The 19,212-nt window shown below is 45.1% G+C and overlaps 1 protein-coding gene across 3 annotated transcripts; it reads left to right on the top strand.

Moving 5' to 3' along the window:
* Positions 1–15,614: 15,614 nt before the first annotated feature.
* LOC131327396 (zinc finger BED domain-containing protein RICESLEEPER 2-like) lies at positions 15,615–17,200 on the top strand. Of its 3 annotated transcripts, none has more exons than XM_058360530.1 (3): positions 15,615–16,788; positions 16,902–16,979; positions 17,087–17,200. In XM_058360530.1, exons 1-2 carry the CDS (start codon positions 15,627–15,629, stop codon positions 16,928–16,930), a joined length of 1,191 nt encoding a protein of 396 aa, XP_058216513.1. In that variant the 5' UTR covers positions 15,615–15,626; the 3' UTR covers positions 16,931–16,979; positions 17,087–17,200. The 3 variants fall into 3 exon arrangements, with proteins under 3 accessions (XP_058216513.1, XP_058216515.1, XP_058216514.1); XM_058360532.1 differs by having other exon boundaries at positions 17,128–17,182; XM_058360531.1 differs by having other exon boundaries at positions 17,081–17,162.
* The last annotated feature ends 2,012 nt before the right edge of the window (positions 17,201–19,212 follow it).

Raw genomic sequence — 19,212 nt, 5'->3', positions numbered from 1 at the left:
CCCCATGCCTTGATCTTGTTCAAGATCTAGGCTTGTGAATCAGGACAGAGTACAGTTTTTGGCATAACCAGACGAATCCTTATCGCTAGATTTGAAAAAATAATCAGGCTTATTTAGCCTAAGAATTTTTTAAAAATTCAAATGTTTACACTTAAAAAAATAATCAGGCCATAATAAGCCTAACAACTTTTCGAGTTCCAAAGTATATCTCTTAATTGGATTTGGACTCCCCACTTAAATTGAACCAAATTCCAACAACTTCCAAGATAGAAACCCCACTGAGGAGTCCTATCGGCAACAGCAATCATCAGCTTTTTAGGCCTAGGAGACACGTGTCGATGCCCCAGGCCTTGCATTGGCTGCCATGCAGTCTTCTCAACTGCCAGGACTTCCTCGGGTCAGTCAAGAGTCCCACGCTTGGGTTAATTCTTCAATCATGATCAAAGAGAGAGAGAGAGACCATGGCGCCCCTGAAATCTTGCATCATTTTCCATTTAAAATTCATTCTTGACCTTTCATTCTCTCTCTACTTCTTATTTTCTTGCACAAACTCGACCCAGAAAAAAAAAAAACAACCCTAGACCTTCATCGCTTTCGCTTGTGTTTCTAATCCTCAACAGAAATGGCCACTCATAAAGCCCACACACTGCCTTCAAACCCTAACAGCCTCGCCATACAGATTCGCAAGATCTTGACCGACGAACACATAGCAATCACTAACGACACTTTGGTAATTGCTAACGCTGATCGAGTCGGTCTTGGCCTAGCCTTCCAGCTAGGGTTTCCTTCCCAACTTGCCCCGATGTATCCTCTGGCAAAGGAAACCCTTCCATTCGAGTCTCCATGTCTCGATTGGACTCGCTTTTCTACAAATATTCCCAATCGACTCAAGCACAGACCTGACGCCAAATACGTGGAGTGGCTTGATCGAATGCTGGAGGTGAAAGGCGATTTATGGAGACAGATAGGGATCCGGGACGCCATCCTGCTCAGTAGATCCTTGATCGACATGGACAAGAACCTATTTCTTGTTGCTTCTCAATTTTGGTCAGTTGCCACCAACTCCTTTCACTTCAAGGTAGGCCTTATGAGTCCTACTCTTCAGGATATTGCTTTTCTAACAAGCCTCCGTCCTCACGGGATTGAGGCCAACTATTTTCTGTCCCAAAAACCCCCCTACTTTGAGTACAAGGAGCCCTTGTCTTTCTCCCCTTTCATCAATCATTATGCCCAAAAGGGTCCTGTTGAGGATGGTGAACACGTCACTTTCCTTCTTTACTGGTTGAACAAATTTGTGTTTTGTGTCTCTGCCAATAGGGTTACCAAAGACTTCATAGATCTGGCCTGTGCCCTAGCTTCGGGGCAGAAGCTGGCACTAGGCCCTCTAGTCTTGGCACATCTTTATCATGGAATGAAAGAGTTGATAAGTAACAAGTTTATTTTTGCTCCCGGTCCACTGTGGATCATCACCTTGTGGTTGTGGTCCTATTTCCCCAAACTCGCCCCGCCCATGAACAAGAACTCAGAAAATACCTGTTATGGACTTCACTACGTTGATGCTCGTGGCCCTAGACATGCCTTCAGTGTCTACTTTAAGTTTTTCTATCACGAACTCGTGAGTATGGGAAAAAATTGGATGCCCTTTGTGAGAGATACCGTGCCTTGGTGGTTAAAAAGAGGTGCGTCAGACTTTAGAGATGACTATGATGATCACAAGGAGGTCTGGACCAGTTTCTTGATCTCTAGAGATCTTATGTATGGAATGGCTTTTACCCCAACAAATTTTAAATGTGGAGTCGAGTATTACAATGCAGCTCAATTCGCCAGGCAGTTTGGATACTCACCCCTATGCCTCCATACCAGTCCTTAAATGAGGACTTCACTGATAGGCCCGTGATCTAGCCCAGGGACCTGGAAAAAGTTAGAAATGTCCTTCCTGAGCTCAGAAAGACCTTTGCCCTTCATCCCTATGTTGAGCGTATTGATAAGGGAGCAAAATTTGATAACTGGTGGGGAGGATACACCAAGATGCATTTTTCCACTCCATATCTAGATGTTCTCATGAATATTCTGCCGCACCCCACTGAGGTTCCTGAGCCTGGCATAACTGTCCCTTTGCAACAACTCCGTCTTTCTCTGGTCTCAAGTGTCAAGAGAAAAGGTAATATTAAAAGGTCTACTTACGCGTTAATTTCTCTAAGCCTCCCAAGATCTAAATTAATTTCTTCCCTTGCTGACAGGTTCAGAAGATGAACCAAAGGAGGCCTCTGTGAATCCTCCTGCTCAGAGGTCCAAAAGGGTGAAGACCACAGCCAAGAGACAATGGCCAAAGGTATGAACTTTTTGGCCCCTTGCCTGTTCCTTTAGAATAAGGCAATCATGCATTTATCTCTTTTGTAGGCCTCTGAAACAATAGTTGCTGGCAGAACAAGAAGTAGTGCTAAGACAAGTTCTCCCGAAACCGATCCTTCGGGCAAGGTCTGAGCTTTCCTTAGCTCTTCCTCTTATCCTCTATTTGAATGTTCTACTAACCTTCTTTCTTACAGGCCACCTCCATTGGTGAAGAAGGGCAAGCAGAATCAGCTCCCTCCAAGAAGAAGAAGTTGAGAAAAAAAGTTTCGACACCAGCCGATTCTGAGAACACCGTGTCTGCCACTGAACATAACCCAATCTTAAGGATGTACTGTGACATGAAATCCCCAATGTTTATGGCTCCGTATTATCATCAACTCCCTCTTGTTTTCGATCCTCAGGAACTTGATGACTACTTTGAAGAAGAAGTAAAGGCAGAAGAGAAGAAACTCAACCTGTCCGACCAAGAACCTGAGCATGAAGCATCCTCGAGGACTCCAGAGAAGCCTAGATCTCCAATCATCCAGTCTGTTCCATCAATCAATCCTTCTGTTGAGCCTGAGCTTGTCAATGTGGTAGAGGAAGATGAAGATGAAGACCTGGATTCTCTGTTCAAATCTGCCCAAGATCTATTGAAAGCAGCTACCTCGGGCACCTCGGGCAGTGGGCTTGGTTCAACCTCTCAATCCCAATTCTCTTCAGAAGAAGTTTCTAAGGCCAAAACAGCCCTCAGAATGGCCTTACTTCAGAACTTTAAAGCAGTAGCTCATCCTGCCAGGGCCTCCAATGTTAAAAAGGCCATAGATGTGCTGGTAAAGTCTCAAACCTTAGGGATAGAAAAGGCTTCACTCCAACACTTTCAAAAAGAATTCCCTGACATGGTCAAGTCCTACGATTCCTCTACCCATGAGCTTAGCAAGATAAATTCCAAGCTGTCAGAGCTAGAAGCTGTTGACGCGGAGCTTACTAGGTTCAGCACTGAACGGACCCAGCTGAAGGAGGACATCAAGACTAACGAAGCAAACATTACTACTACCTCCACAGAAATCCAAGACCTCAAGGGCAAGTTGGCACAAGCTGAAGGTCATCTGGAGTGTCTTCGGAAGGAATCCAAAACTCTGGCCCAACACCATGATGATCTGAAGGCTGGATCTAAGAGCCAGAAGATGAAACTGAACCTGTTGGTTGAAGAAATGCCAAGTCTCTGTGGACAGCGGGAAACACTTGAAACTCAACTTGCTAGCCTTGACACTTCTTGGGAGAGTCCCAAAAACAGTCTTGAAGGCCTTCTGTAGGTCTTGACCTCTAAGACCTAACTTCTTTCTTTTGATTTGGGCCTGTAATAACTTTAAATTTGTTTTCTTTTTTGTGCCTGGCCTGGAACTTTCCTTTAAATGGCCGAAGGCACTGGTTTGGTTTGATGATAAGCGGCCTGAACTTGAGGCCTTTATGAATTTTGCATAGTAGGTATTACGGCCTCCGTTCAGGCCTTGCCATGAAATTTCTCTATGGTTTGTTAGATTGAATTTCCCCAAAGTCTCTCATCTCCCACATAGTAGGATAGTGATGCTTTAGGTACTTTTCATTTGTTAAATGCTTAAACAGACCGCCATTTAAGTCCATAAGAAGATAGACATTACCTCTAAGGACTTGAGCAATCTGGTAAGGTCATTTCCAGGTTGGAGACCACTTGCCATATCTTGGGTTCTTTTCCCCTAAGGGGAAGACTGCCTTTCATACTAAGTCACCCTCAGTAAAGCTCTTTCTCCTTACACGTTTGTCATAAGACCTTGCAACTCTTCTCTTCTAGACCAACATGTGATCAAGGGCTGTAAGCCGGACCTCATCCAAGTCTTCAAGCTCCATCAACATAGCCTAAGTATAATCTGCAGGGGTGAAGCCATACTAATATGTTATTCTTGCTGATTTTACTGCTACCTCCATTGGTAGGATTGGATCATGCCCATATACCAACATATAAGGGGTTATATTGATGGCTTCTTTCTTTGAGGTTCTGTAGGCCCATAAGGCCTCAGAAAACAATTCGTAGCAAATCTCCGACGAGCGCCGGTGTAGAGGTCTCAGGCAGCGGTGGTGGCGAAGGTGGCCATGCAATGGAGACTGGTGGCGACGGTGAGTGGCGTATGCCAGGTGATGAGGGGCATACGCCTGTGGCAGTAGGGTTAGAGGGTCCACGGATTCGTCGACTGGATTCGAGGAGTGATGTGAGGGCTAAGTGGTGATGGGCGTGGGCCCGGCTGAGGCCAGCAGCGGCGGCAGTGGTAAAGGTGTTGGGCCGGGGTCACCGAAGAGAGACCCAGCGAGAGGAAAGGATCCAGTGGTTATGGAAGAGGTTTTCGGAGAGGTACCGGTGGAGACGAGTGAGTTCAGGCCAACAGTGGGGTCTTCGGCGCACACCCCTATCACGTGCGGAGACTTTGTTGAGTTTGTTACGGAAGAGGAACTAGGTTGATTGCTTCGAGAGAACCCAGGGGTAGTTGCAGTGGTGATATCCGCCCGAGAGGATCGACAAAGACAGGTTGAGAGAGCCCAAGAGGAGGAGCGCTTGAGAGCCGAGGCCGAGAGGGCTAGGGCTGAGGAGGAGGTCTTAGAGAGAGAGACCGAGACAGCGGAGAGAGCTGAGGAGGAGGGGTTGTGGGCGCATGAGCGCGCAGTGACTTTGGCCGAGTCCCAATAGCAGGCACCTCGTGCCCAGTTTATGGCGGAGACGTACACCCCACCAGAGCCACACTTGTTCATACTGTCTGGGGTTGAGAGTTATGTTCCTCAGCGGGATAGCTACGACACGGAGCTCGTTTTGAGAGACCCTGAGAGACACTTGTCCGTGACTTGGGCACAGGTATGCCTCTGAACTTGCTTTAGCTTCAACTTTGTACCATAGCTCCTATATGTACTCGGGATTGAACTGTATAGCTTGCATGTGACTTGAAACTTGCCTTATAGAATGTCCTGATTACGTGATTCGTCTGACTGATATTCAACTAATTAGAACGCCTTGAATTGACTGATAACATGCTTGACCCCAATAGGGTTTGCTGATAGTGATCCTTGACTTTGCCAGTAGGTTGCCCCAGCTGATAAATGCAATTCAATGCCATACTACAATAACTATCTGGATAGGATGCCCGGTAGCTTGACTTGACTAGCAGTTTACCCTTGGTAATTGATCGACTTGTTATTACTTAAACAACAACGGAATACCCTTGAAATGATTAGAATCGACGGGAATGTGTTAACTAACTAGAATGTCTTGACAAAAACTGCGATCGACCGATAGGATGCCTTGTAGCTTGTTTCGACTGCTTCTTGACTTGATTTTGACTAATTTGGCTGCTTGTTTTGTCTGATTATGGTGTGCAGAGAGGAGTGGTCAGCACTCGGGGACACGGCGGTCCGGCGAGTTCCCTCGAGTTGTACAGAGAGCTGCCTGAGCGAGTCAGGGCTTTGGTTGATGCTGCGGGTTTCAGGCCGTTCATCTTCACTCTGACGGCGACAAAGAGCGACCATGCCCTACTCACGGCGCTGGCCGAAAGGTGGTGGGATTCGTCCAACACTTTCCACTTTCCGATCGGGGAGATGACAGTGACTCCGGCGGACTTTGCGGCACTTACTGGTTTGAGGGTAGGGGAGAGCCTATCCCGTTTGACTCGAGGATCCATAGGGATACAGGGGCGCTGAGGTGGTTCTTGGGACAGGTGCCAGAGGGTAGTGCAGAGACGGTCCCACATGACTAATTTCACAGGTACTTGAAGGGTAGAGTTCGACCACGGTACAGGAGGAGGAGCAAATGGGGAGAGACTATTTGCTGTACTTGTTTGGGGCCACGTTGTATCCAAACAAGCGGGCCATGGTGCACTTGACCTACTTGCCAGCCCTCCGAGACCTGTGGACAGCCTCTAGGTACGACTGGGGAGGAGCGACTTTGAGGGCCTGCTATGGCTTCATGGGTGAGTTTTCGCGCGGTAAGAAGGCAACTGCTAGGTACTGGAGGGTGTGGGAGGTAAGGAATAACACTTGCAACTTAACTTTCATGCATTCTTCCTTCCTTTAACTGTGAACATTGTATTGATACTTTGATTGTTTGAAACTTGCAGCTGTGGGCCTATGAGGTGCTGAAGATGTACCCTCTAGAGAACAAGTGCCCGGACCTGAGGATGCTCCCTCGTGCCATGATATGGGGGCCTTTGTACAAAGGCAAGAAGAGATCCAGAGGGAGCCTCCTTGCTTTTAGAGCGTACCTGGACGAGCTGTCGGGTACTCAGGTAAAATATAACCCCTGCTGCTTCACCGCTGCCTTTGAATTGCTTTAATGCTGTCGCTGATTGATTGTTTATTTTCTGGCCTTTGCTTGTTTTGTAGGTGGAATGGGATCCATGGAGGAATGCGTAGATTGAGCCTGAGTACCTGGCCCTAAGCAGAGTGGTGACTGTGAGCCGAATGCTTCTAGAGTAAGCTTTCGGGTGGCAGTGGTACCTGGGTGACCGGGTGACACGGCAGTCCCTTGAGTCGTTTGAGTTTGTAGTACCTGGGCCACTTTCGCTTCACGCCTCACATACTGGCCGATACACACTTGCTGAGCTGCAGCGCTTCACTGTTCCAGAGGACCTGACTGCCTTCCTGAGGCCTGAGCGCAATTATGCCATTTACCGGAGGAAGTACTTGGCGGGTCCGCTCGGGGTGAGAGAGCACATGGCCATTGAGGGAGAGGCCTTGGAGGCTGGCGAGGAGAGACGGGGCCAGAGAGGAAGGACGTCTCACTCACGGGAGAGGAGCGAATATGCTACAGTGACCGGGCTTCCCCGTCTCTCTTGGATGCAGGCAGTGCGGGACGCATAGGGGGAGGCAGCCACCATTCAGTTTGAGCCCAGCAGGACAGAGCCAACAGCAATCACAGGACTGGTATGATGTTCCTTCAGCTTTTGCCTTTTTCCTTTGGATCGTGCTTGACATGTATATCTAGCTTGCATCTTGATTTTGGCAATATTGTAATACAGGCCCCGATGGCATGGGTGCGGGAAGCAGTGCGCCTGATGATGGGCATGGAAAAGGAGTTCCATAAGATAGTGAGCGGAGGCCAGTTGCAGTTGCACTACCCACCACCAGCTCCAGTTCCTGCCGTACAGCCCTAGGTATGATCTCATAGGTTTAACCTCCATTTCGATCCTGATAGAATTGCTTTTATCCTTTCCTGCATTCAACACTTTATATGACATGCACAATGTATGCTAAAATGATTAAATGAACATGCAGGGACAAGCTAGGGCGGCTCCTAAGAGAAAGAGCGTGCGGCCTCCGCCACAGAAGAAGATTACACCGAGCACCTCTCGGCCAGCAGCGAGGAGTGGAGATCACTCCAGCTGGCGAGGGGATGCATTTCCACCGAGAGCTGAGGAAGAGGCCTGCAGAGAAGAGGCCAGCTGAGGGACCGCTGCAGAAGAAAAGGAGAGAAGAAAAAGAGGAAGAAGAGGAGGAAGAGGAGTAGACATCGCTCAACAGCGGCTCTGACTCAGCTAGCGATCCTAGGTTCCGGATGGATCTGCGAGAGATAGAGGAGAGCGAGGAGGACGACGATAGCGAGGACCTTTTCGACGACTGAGGGCTATCACCGAGCCTCAGTTTACTTTGCTGTCTTTTGATACTTTTGACACTTTAGACACTTGATGCTTGTGATGAGGCCTGCGTGCCCTTTTGACTTTTGGGCAGATGCGCCCAGTACATACCGGTTTTGCTCGGGCCGTTGTGCCGTTTTGATACATTTCCACCTTTTGCTTTTTGAATATTGTCACAGTAGTTTATAATATCTTCATTTTCTGTTTATTGATCTCCTTTTGATGAAACTTTGGTAAAGGAAACGAATAAACCATCTGCTAATGTCTAATTTGCATTGATGAATGACCTGAATCGACAAAAGACACTCGTATATGCACATAACTGACCTAGCTCGAAAGGGGAGGATAGGAAAGCCCCAGGATACGACACGTATCCCTAGACATGCATAAAATAAGGAAATCTTGGGCATTACCAGGCCAAAATCTGAAATTTTCCTAAGCGAGGGAAACTGACACTTTTGCAAGACCAAATGGATGCACCATGACTTGCACGAACTGATCAAATCGATGAAAATGCCTCGAGACAAGAAACAAACCGAAAAATGCTAAAAATGTTGCAAAAATGAATATAAGACGCAAAAGATGACTCGATATAGTCCCGAACTGCAACCGACACTCCCGTATAGTCATAAAGGGTCTGCATGACGTGTACAGTTTGACAAAACTTGGCAAGAGCCCCTAAAACGAGTTTTGACCTCCCGTATCCTTGATTTTAACTTGCAAATGGGCCGCCGGGGGTCTGAAATCTTCGTTAAGCGTGACGTTTGACATCCGATGCTTCCACACAGTCCCATATACCATTTATGACTTGTAGGAACTGGTAGCTGGCCAAAACAAGCTCTGAAATTGAAAACGGCAAAGCGATGGCAGTAACTACTGCAAACTGGTTTTTGGTGAACCTTACTGGCGTACGCTAGGACTTTGGTCCCGTACGCCAGTTGATGAGGATATGGACACGCCAGTAAGGAACTGGCGTACGCCAGCTTTCTGGGCTGCAGATCCACTTGTCTGACCAACTGTCCTTTCTCTGGGAACATCTTGTTTTTACCCTCACACGGTTTGCACACGGTTTCTGGGAGCTCAGAAGGCAGAGTCCTTTACTATAGTGTTGCTTGAAAGCTAGCCAATTGTCTGCATGCATTATGTGAAATGCAAACGGATGCTATGGCCTATAAAGCAGAGATGGGTTCATCCGTGGCACTCACTCCTCTACTGCTTCTTTCACTCCTAATATACTTCAGCCTTTCTCATGGAAAATCCTCTCCCAACTTTGCTCAGGCCTTGGTAAGTGCAATTCCTGTCCGTTGATTGGTTAAATTTCCAATATCACGTCTTCGGCTCATTCTGCTATCTTCGGCACGTACCGCTCCGTCCGGCGCTTTTAAGAGCTGCCCTTCGGTTCTGGGACCCCGACGTCCATGTCTTTCGCTTTCGGCGATGACAAAATGTGCCCGACCGTAGAGGAATTCCAGGCATACCTTCGGACCTACTCGTCCCCGACGCTCGTTGTTCCGCCGTATCAAGTGAGCATGCCGGGTCTACTAGCCAGCTCGTTTAACATTTCTCGGGGCTTCGCCAACACTATTCTCGAAGGTGGCCAGGTGAACATCATGCGGCTAATCGAGAGATATAGTCCGGAGGGTGATTTGACTAATGACGAGGTACATGCGCGCCGTCGCTTTGCCTTGGTACTCTGTCTACTGGCTGCATACCTGCTCGTTCCAGCTGACAGGCGGGTCAGCCCCTTACTTGTGAACGTCGCTGCTCAGATGGGAACACGGAGGAACGTGATTCCTTTAGTCTTAGCGGAGACACTCTCGGGTTTGGATTTGGTGTACACAGGACAGTCGGCCGTTTTTAGTGGGAGCCCACTTTTGCTCCAGGTAAACTCACTCAGCTCACCTTTTTCCAGCTTTTCACACTTTCTCATTTTACCTCGATTCTCAACTTAGGCAGCTCCCTAGTTCCTTACTTGTTTTCTCACTCAGGTTTTATCTGGCTTCTTACTTGTCTTTTCACTCATGCAGTTGTGGCTATCAGACAAGCTGGGTTTGCTGCACTTGCCGGTGGACGGTTGGAACCTTTTTCCAAAAAGAATCCATCAAAGGGAGATGAAGTACCCTGACATGAACTTGGAGGGCTGGTATGAGTTTTTGCAGCAGGTGCAGCCTGATGAGATTGTCTGGAGATGCCCCTGGCTGGACCTTCCAGACATGGCTATTCATTTAGATGGTTTTGACAGGATAGTGATTGCAGGGCTGACAAGCTTCACCTTCTATATCCCTGGCCGCATCCTTTGTCAGTTGGGCGCTTCGCAGGAGAACACTCGCATCAGCACCAGGAATTTTCGCGTTCCCAATTTTAATGCTCAGACACTCAACGGTTATCAAAGGCGCTGGGGCCTCAGGGTTCTTCAGGCAGAAATGCCTGATTTTACCCCAAGGCCGAGAAATCGATACAGACGATGGCTAAGAGCAGATGTGCAAGCACGGGAAAATATAGACCGACTCCGAACCACCTTGCTGTACTTAGAATAAGCTGTGAGCCGTTAGGCTTCTTAAGCATTTTGTTATATTTTTCATGCTTCGCTGTTTTAAGGCTTTTATGCTCAGCTTGTGTATTAGAAATAGTAATTTTGCAATAAAGATGAAGGGTGAAGGGTTTCCCCCTTCCGATTCTCCAATGCAGCTTTGGCTTTTCCCCGATCTTCTCGGCTTTTGATGTAAACCCAAAATGTCCAACCATGGATCGAATTGATAGAATATGACCAGGTCTCAGAGAGAGACTGCCTATGTATCCCGTTGCAGGGAATCAGGTCAGAACGTAGTTCAGGCCAAGGTTCACTCGTGTATTTTCACCTCTCCTTTTACGCTCTAACTTTTGCCTAGAACCGCCTTTTCAGGTTTTTTGGTCTAGCGAGCTTTCAACTTTTGCCTATTTATTTTTGCCTAGACCGCCTTTTCAGGTTTTCGGTCTAGTAGGCTGCTCTAACTTTTGCTTGAAATCGCCCACCATTGTGGTTTTCGATCCAACGAGCATCTCTCAGGGGTAATAACGTTTGAGCTGATCCAGGTTGACCAAGGTGTTGAATTCATTTCCATCGAGATCAATGAGCTTAGCAGCACCCTCGGATAGGATGGTCTTGATAATGTACGGCCCAGAACGCTTTGGTCAAAACTTCCCGTGAGGATCAAATACCAGAGCGCGGATTTCCTTTGTGACCATGTGCTCTTCGACTAACCCTCTAAACTTCACCTTCTTGTTGAATGCTCGAGCAATTCGACGTTGATACCTTTGAACATGATACAAAGCGCGAAGCCTTCTTTCATCAAACAACATGAGCTCGACAAACCTTCCACTCAGCCATTCAGCTTCCTCGAGGCCACTTTCTACCATGACCCATAGTGACGTAACTTCAAGCTCAATGGGAAGTACTGCTTCCATTCCATAGACTAGGGAAAATGGAGTTGCGCCTGTGGAAGTGCGGCTTGACGTACGATACTCCCAGAGTGCCAGAGGCAGTAGCTTGTGCCAGTCCCTGGCGGACTCAGCGGTCTTTTTGATGATCATCTCGACATTCTTGTTTGCGGCCTCAACTGCTTCATTTGTTTGTGGACGGTAGGTCGTAGAGTGGTGGATCTCGATTTTAAATTCTTCAAATAGTTCCAACACCCTGCCTTTGAAGTGGCTTCCAATGTCGGACACAAAAGCCTGAGGAACCCCATACCGGTAGATGATGTTCTTTCGAATAAACTACGCAACTTGAACTGTTGTCAGGGTTTTGTATGATTCGACTTCAACCCACTTAGTGAAATAGTCAATTGCCACCAATATGAACTTATGGCCATTTGAAGTAGAGGGTGTGATCATTCCAATAACATCGATGCCCCATACTGAGAAAGGCCAAGGCGAGGTCATGCCATGCAATGTAGACAGAGGGACGTGCTGTAAGTTGGCATGGACCTGACACTTGTAGCAGCGCTGCACGTAGTCGATGCACTGTGACTCCATTGTAGACCAGTAATAGCCCTGTCTGAGGATTTTCCTTGCAAGCATGACGCCACTCATATGAGGACCGCAGACTCCTTCGTGAATTTCCTCCATTATCCTTGTTGCTTCTGCACCGTTCACACATGACTTGTGCATCCCGTAGTGAGACCTTCGATACAACTTCCCCCCACAGATGATGTACTGAGCAGCCAGACGTTGCAGGGCAATTTGATCCTTCTTAGTGGTTTTAACGGGAAACTCCCTGCGTTCCACAAAGTTCCAAATATCATGGTACCAGGGTAGGACATCATCGACATCATCAATGACGTTGACATATTCATAGGCGGGCAGGTCTCTCTGTTCGATTACAATTGGCCGCATCTTAACTCCTATCGGAAGCTCGATCATGGAAGCTAGAGTTGCCAAAGCATCGGCGATCTGATTCTTTAAGCGTGGAACGTGGGTGAAGGTCACCTTATTGAAGCGAGGAATCAGTTCTTCCAAATCTTTGTGATAGGGCTTCAGCTTTTCTTCGCGAACCTTCCAATCCCCGTTGGCCTGAGAGACTACCAAATTTGAGTCTCCGATTACTTCAAATTTCTCGACCCCCAAAGCAATTGCAACCTCCATTCCAATGATTCAGGCCTCATACTCTGCTTGATTATTAGTGACATCGAAATTCAACTTGAATGCAAGCGGAATATGCGCACCGGCAGGCGTGATTAGCAATATCCCAACTCCCAACCCTTTTTGGTTAGCGGCTCCATCGAAGTAGAGCGTCCACACTTCCTCAGTTATAGTCAACACGTCCTCGTTTGGGAAGGTGAAATCCACATCCTTCAATCCTTCAACTCTTCAACCGGGTGATCAGCTAGGAATTCCGCCACAGCACGGCCCTTCACCGACTTCCTCGTGACATGTTGGCGATCAAACTCAGCCAGCAGAAGCAACCAACGTGCTAGCTTATGGGTAGGGGTGTTATGAACCTGACCGGACCGAACAAGACCGAAAAAATCGAAAATTCGGTTCGGTCTTCGGTTGGTCCAAGGCCATTTTTTGGGGGTTCGGGGTGGACGAAACTAGGTTCGGTTCGGTCTCGGTTTTCTAAAAATTTATACGCACCGAACCGAACCGAACCAACTGCGGACCGAACCAACCGAACATATATTGGACCGAACCGACTGAATAATATATATTTTATATAATTATTAAATCGTTTTAATCTTGACCGTCAATCTATTTAGTCTTTTAATCTTGACCGTCCACTCCTCCCAAACCGTACTCTATCTGTCATACTCCTTCCACTCCTTCAAAATCAAACCACTCACACAACCACTCCATTTCCCCTCACTCCCTCAGTTCTCTCCCTTCTCTCTAACGTTAAACCTCCATGATCTGCAGCGCCGTCCTCCACCAGCGCTGTCCTCGCCTCCGCCACCCCCATCACGTACGTCGCCTTGTCCACAATCCCCGATTATCAACATCGGCACCGTAATCAATCTCCATCCGCCACCACTTCGGTAAGCAGATTTCACTCTCTATTTTGCCACCACCCTTAGATCTGTTCTCTCTCTCTCTCTCTCTCTCTCTCTCTCTCTCTGTGTGTGTGTAATGGTGTAAAATCATAAAAAAAAAAACAAGAAGAAGAAAAAGAAACGATGTTGGTGTGCGAGATTCGAGGGTGAAAAGTATGAAAACAAGAAGTTAAATTTTGTTTTCTCAAAACCCCTTCTCCTTGGAACATTTATAGAAAATTGATACAGAAGACCAAAATTGAAAATCGGGAGATCATTTACGGGAGTGAAATATGTAAACAGGTGATTTTTCTCTCTCTCTCAAAACCGTCTTCTTCTTTTTTTTTAAACATTTCTAGAAAACTCATACAGAAAAACCGAACCGAAAATCGGTGAGACCAATTTGATCCGATCTCAAACGTCTCTTTTTTTTTTCCTGATTTTACACTGTTTCTTTTTTATTTTTTTATTTGATCTCTCATACCTTTTTTTTTTCCTGATTTTAGTATTATGTAAATTGTAAAGAACCATTTTTGGATACAGATGATTTTTTCCAGGTCTCGAACTAGCAGGAAAAATCAGCAGATTTTTTCCTGAGCTTGAACCAGCAGATTTTTTATTTTTTCCTGATCTCGAACTAGCAGACTGAAACCCTTTTTTTCCTGATCTCGAACCAACAGATTTTTTTTTTGATTTTTAGATAATATTGGGCTAAGTTCCGTGGAGCTACGAATCACCTGATTTTTCGTTTTCTGTCTGCAGCTATTGAGAGAGATTTTTCAAAGGTGTGGGGGCACATTGGCATTGGCTGAGCCCAAGCTTTAGGCTCACGTGGAATTTCAACCTTGACGACGCCAACAAAATGTCTGACCATGAGCTTGACTATGAGCTTGAGGTATTCAATATCAAAATCCTAGTTTATTAGTATTTGCAATATACTTTTCGTATGAGCATGAGGTGATGGACTGAAAATAAGATTAGTGCATGAACTTTAGAGTTTGGAGCATGAGAACACAGTTTATAAGTTCATATACAATTTCATTAGATTACTACATGAAAATTAGAGTGTGATTATGTTCATTTTAATTGTAATTTGTTTTAGATGGATGATATTGATGATGATGATGATGATGTTATGGATGATGCTGCTGAGTTTGATATTCCTCAAAATGCTGAATTAAATGATGATCAAGTGGCTGAAATTGAAAATAAGGTTGAGTCGAAAAAGATTGTTGGTAGTATTAGTAATAAGAGGGCTCCTTGTTGGAAACATTTTTACTTTATTACCCCAGAAGGTCATCCGAAACCTAGGGCCGCATGCAAATGGTGTCGGAAGGATTATGCATGTCATTCGAAGCTCAATGGTACAAAATCACTTTCTCATCATCTAAAGTTTCAGTGTTTGAATTATCCCATGAGCAAGAAATTCATGGGTAGTAGGCAAAAACAACTTAGTTTTCAAAAAAAGGAACACAATGGCGAAACAAGTGCAAACCTTGTGCCTATGACCTTCAGTGCTGATGCATGTAAAAGAGCACTAGCGAAGATGATAATAATTGATGAATTGCCATTTTCATTTGTTGAGGGTGAAGGATTCAAATAGTTTAATGAAGTTGTTCAACCAATGTGGAAGCCTCCTGTTAGGCTTGTGATGGCCAAGAACTGCATGCTTATTTATGGGGAGGAGAAAATGGCATTGAAACAAATAGTTAAGCATCAAAGGTTGTGTCTTACAACGGACACTTGGACTTTAGTCCAAAATTTGAATTACATGTGTCTTACGGGACATTTTATTGATGACAATTGGAAATATCAAAAGAAAATTCTAAATTTTTGCATAGTTCCTAATCACAAGGGTGATACTCTTGGTAGGATGGTTGAACAATGCTTGTTGGATTGGGGGATTGATAAGTTTTTAACTGTTACGGTTGATAATGCATCATCGAATAGTCTTTTGATTGCTTACTTGGAGAGAAAGACCAAACATAGGAAGACCACCATTTCAAATCACGAGTTCTTGCATGTGTGATGTTCGGCACATATCTTGAATCTAATCGTACGTGAGGGATTGCAAGAGATTGATGACCCAATTGGAAGGGTGCGAAATATTGTGAGATATGTGAGGTCTTCCCCTTCTAGAATGGCAGAGTTTTGGTCTTGTGTTGAAAAGGAGGGCATTACATGTAGACTTAAACCTTGTTTGGATGTGTCTACCCGTTGGAACTATACATATTTTATGTTGGAGAGGGCTTTAACTTATCAAAAGGCTTTTGATCGTTTATTTGATGACCCGTCCTTCAAATTAAATGTAAGAGAGGAGGAGATTGATGAGGCGTTTGATGATGTTGATGGTTTTGAGGGTATGGGTAGGATAATTGAAATTGAGAAAAGAAAGAAAAAGAGAGGGAGAGGGCGGAAGGAAAATGTTGGGCCTCCAACTTCAAGTGATTGGGAAAAAATCAAGTTGTATGTAAAGTTTCTTCGAGTGTTTTACCTTGCAACTTTGAAATTTTTGGATTCTTTGTATGTCACGTGCAATATTTTTTTTGATGAAATGGTGTTGATTCAACAAGATATTGTGAAGTTGTGTGAAACCGATGATAGTGAATTGCATGATATGGCACTTGGTATGCGTGAGAAGTTTGATAGGTATTGGGGAGATTTTGATAAGATTAATCAAATGTTGATGTTTGCGGTTGTTCTTGACCCTCGATGCAAAATTGGGTTTTTTGAATATTGCTTTCGAAATACTTTGGGATATGATAAGACGGTGGTTGGTGAGTTGACGGATAATATAACAAATGGAATTACCCGTTTATTTGAATGGTATGTGAAGAATAATGCAAACTCGAATGTGCGTAGCCAAGAGGTTGGGGGGTCATCGGACAAAGGAGATTTGGATGGAGTTGAAATGGAGATTGGTAGTCACAAATCTTTGAAATCTCAATTTAAGATGCACATGCAAAAGGAAACTAACATGGCATGCAAATCTGAATTGGAAAAGTATCTTGTGGAAGCAAGTGAGGATGATGGTGACAAATTTGATGTATTGCGTTGGTGGAAGTTAAACTCCTCTAAGTATCCAATTGTTTCTCAAATGGCACGAGATGTGCTAGCTATCCCTGTGTCCACGGTTGCCTCCGAATCCGCTTTTAGCACGGGCGGACGTGTGATTGATCCTTATCGAAGTTCTCTCTCTCCGAAGACCGTGGAAGCTCTTATTTGTACGCAACAATGGATAAGGAAACCAACTAAAATCAATATAAAAGAACAACTTGATGAGTTGGAGCAATTAGATTCGGGTACTACTCTTTTTAGTTCTTGATTTCTTTATGTTATGTGGTTCTTAAATATCTTTTACGTTAAATGTCTTAGTTGTTTGTTTTTGTTTGTTTTTTTCTTCTTATGTTTGTAGTTGTCTTGGAATCAATTGATAACGATTAAGGAGTTGGTGGCAACCGTTGCATGCTACAATTGTTTTTTCATGGTTGAGGTAAATCCTAATCACATACACATCTTTTTTTGTTTGTTGTAATTTTTTTTTACTACTTTTCGTTTTTCTTAGTGTTTACTATTTTTTATGTTCAAAATGAGGGCTAGATTGTTGGCAACTTGGCGTATTTTGAAGTATGGTGGTGCAGTTTTCAAGCTGGGGATGGTTCTATATTCTGCTAGTTCTGCAATCTGCTGGTTGACTTGTTTTGCATTTGGTAGCATTTTGTGATGATAATGACTGGGATTTCATGGGATTTTGTTGACATTAGTGTTTTGAATTTGGTAGATTTTAACTTGAACTTGGAAGTATGGTGGTGTTGTTTTCTGACGGACACTTTAACTGTATTCTGCTAGATTGTTGGTATTTTGTGTTTTTGTGATGGCTGCTTCTGTTTTTTGAAATTTGGGATGGCTGCTTCTGATGTTGCCATGACACCTGGGGTTGCAAAAACTCATATAAGAGTGGTGCTAAGGATCGCAGAGTTAGGATTCTGGGTGTAATTTTACATTTTTGATGCAAGTATGCTATTGCTATTGTATTGCGAAAGTTAAGTAGTTGGTTTCAAACTTTCAATAAGTCTTTTTCTTTCAAATTCTGGGTGTGATGAGTTGTGAACAAAAAAATTGGCTGATTGGGATCCAAAAAAAACAAAGAGATTGGGCCAATAGGCCACTAACATGAGGCTTTTATTTATTTGTGGTAGATTGGGCCATGTGGGCCAAAACTCTTCTTTTGCCATTTTAAAAAAAACAGGTGAAATTGGCCCACAAACAAAAAAAATAGCTTTATCAAAAAATCAGGAGCAATGGGCTTATTTTTGGCCCACTATGAATTTCTTTTTTAATTGGCCCTTTTTGAATTTTTTATCTTTGGCCCAACTAGGCCCAATTCTGGCAGTCCGAATTCCCCGACCGGACCGAATTCACCCCGAACCGAATTGGACCGATTGTATTTTCAGTCGGGATCGGTCCTGACAATTTTTCCCCCGAACCCGATCGGTCTTCAATACCGGTGGACCGAACCGACCGACCCCGAACCGATAACACCTCTACTTATGGGTAAGCGCTGGCTTCTCGAATAGATACTTGATAGGGTCCATTCGAGAAATCAGCTTCACCGAATAGGCTAGCATGTAGTGTCTAAGCTTTCTGGTAGCCCAAACTAATGCCCAGCACGTCTTTTCCAAAGGGGTATAGCGCTCCTCGCATCCTACCATTTTCTTCCTCAGATAGTAGATGGCCTTCTCGACTCCATTATCCCCTTCCTTGCTAGCAAACATCCCATTGCCATAGGAATTACGGACAAGTACAGAATCAAAGGTCGTTCTAGCATAGGTGGCATTAGTACCGGAAGGTTCTGCAAGTATCTTTGAATGGACTCGAAAGCAGCCTGGCAATTGTCCGTCCACTCGAACGGGACGTCCTTCTTGAGCAATCGGAACAATGGTTCGCAAGTCAGAGTCAATTTGGCGATGGATCTGCTGATGAACTGAATCTTTCCTAGAAAACTCCGCACTTCTTTCTCAGATTGCGGGGGCTCCATTTCGAGAATCGCTTTGATCTTGGATGGGTCTACCTCGATCCCTCTTTTGGTAATCAGAAATCCCAACATCTTGCCTGCTGTGACCCCAAACGTGCACTTCTGTGGGTTGAGACGCACATTGTACTTGCGAAGCCTTTCGAGAAACTGCCTGAGTGAAGGAAGGTAGTCATTTTCCTCTTTCGCCTTTACAATCATAGCATCCACATATACCTCGACTGTCTTGTGAATGAAGTCATGAAACAGGGTCATCTGAGCCCTTTGAAAAGTGCATCCAGCGTTCTTCAACCCAAACGGCATCTTTACATAGCAGTAAGTTCCCCATTCAGTGACGAACGTTGTTTCTCCTAATCCTCTGGCGCCATAAAGATCTGGTTGTATCTTGCGAATCCGTCGACAAAAGAGAGCAAGGCATGCCCCGTCGTGTTGTCCACAAGCACATCAATGTGTGGTAAGGGAAAACTATCTTTGGGGCTTATTTTGTTCAAGTCCCTGAAGTCGACGCAGACTCGGATTCTCCCATCCTTCTTAGGAACGGGCACAATGTTGGCAGCCCATTTGGGATATTCGGTAACCCTCAAGAATCATGCATCAATCTGCTTGGTGACTTCTTCCTTGATCTTCTGAATCCAGTCCAGCCTCATTCTGTGGAGTTTTTGTTTGATAGGAATAGCCCCAGGTGTCAACAGAA

Source organism: Rhododendron vialii, chromosome 5a (assembly GCF_030253575.1).
Source record: "Rhododendron vialii isolate Sample 1 chromosome 5a, ASM3025357v1".
Lineage (NCBI taxonomy): Eukaryota > Viridiplantae > Streptophyta > Magnoliopsida > Ericales > Ericaceae > Rhododendron > Rhododendron vialii.
Note: the sequence above shows the minus strand (reverse complement) of the source record. Positions and strands in the feature narration are given on the sequence as shown.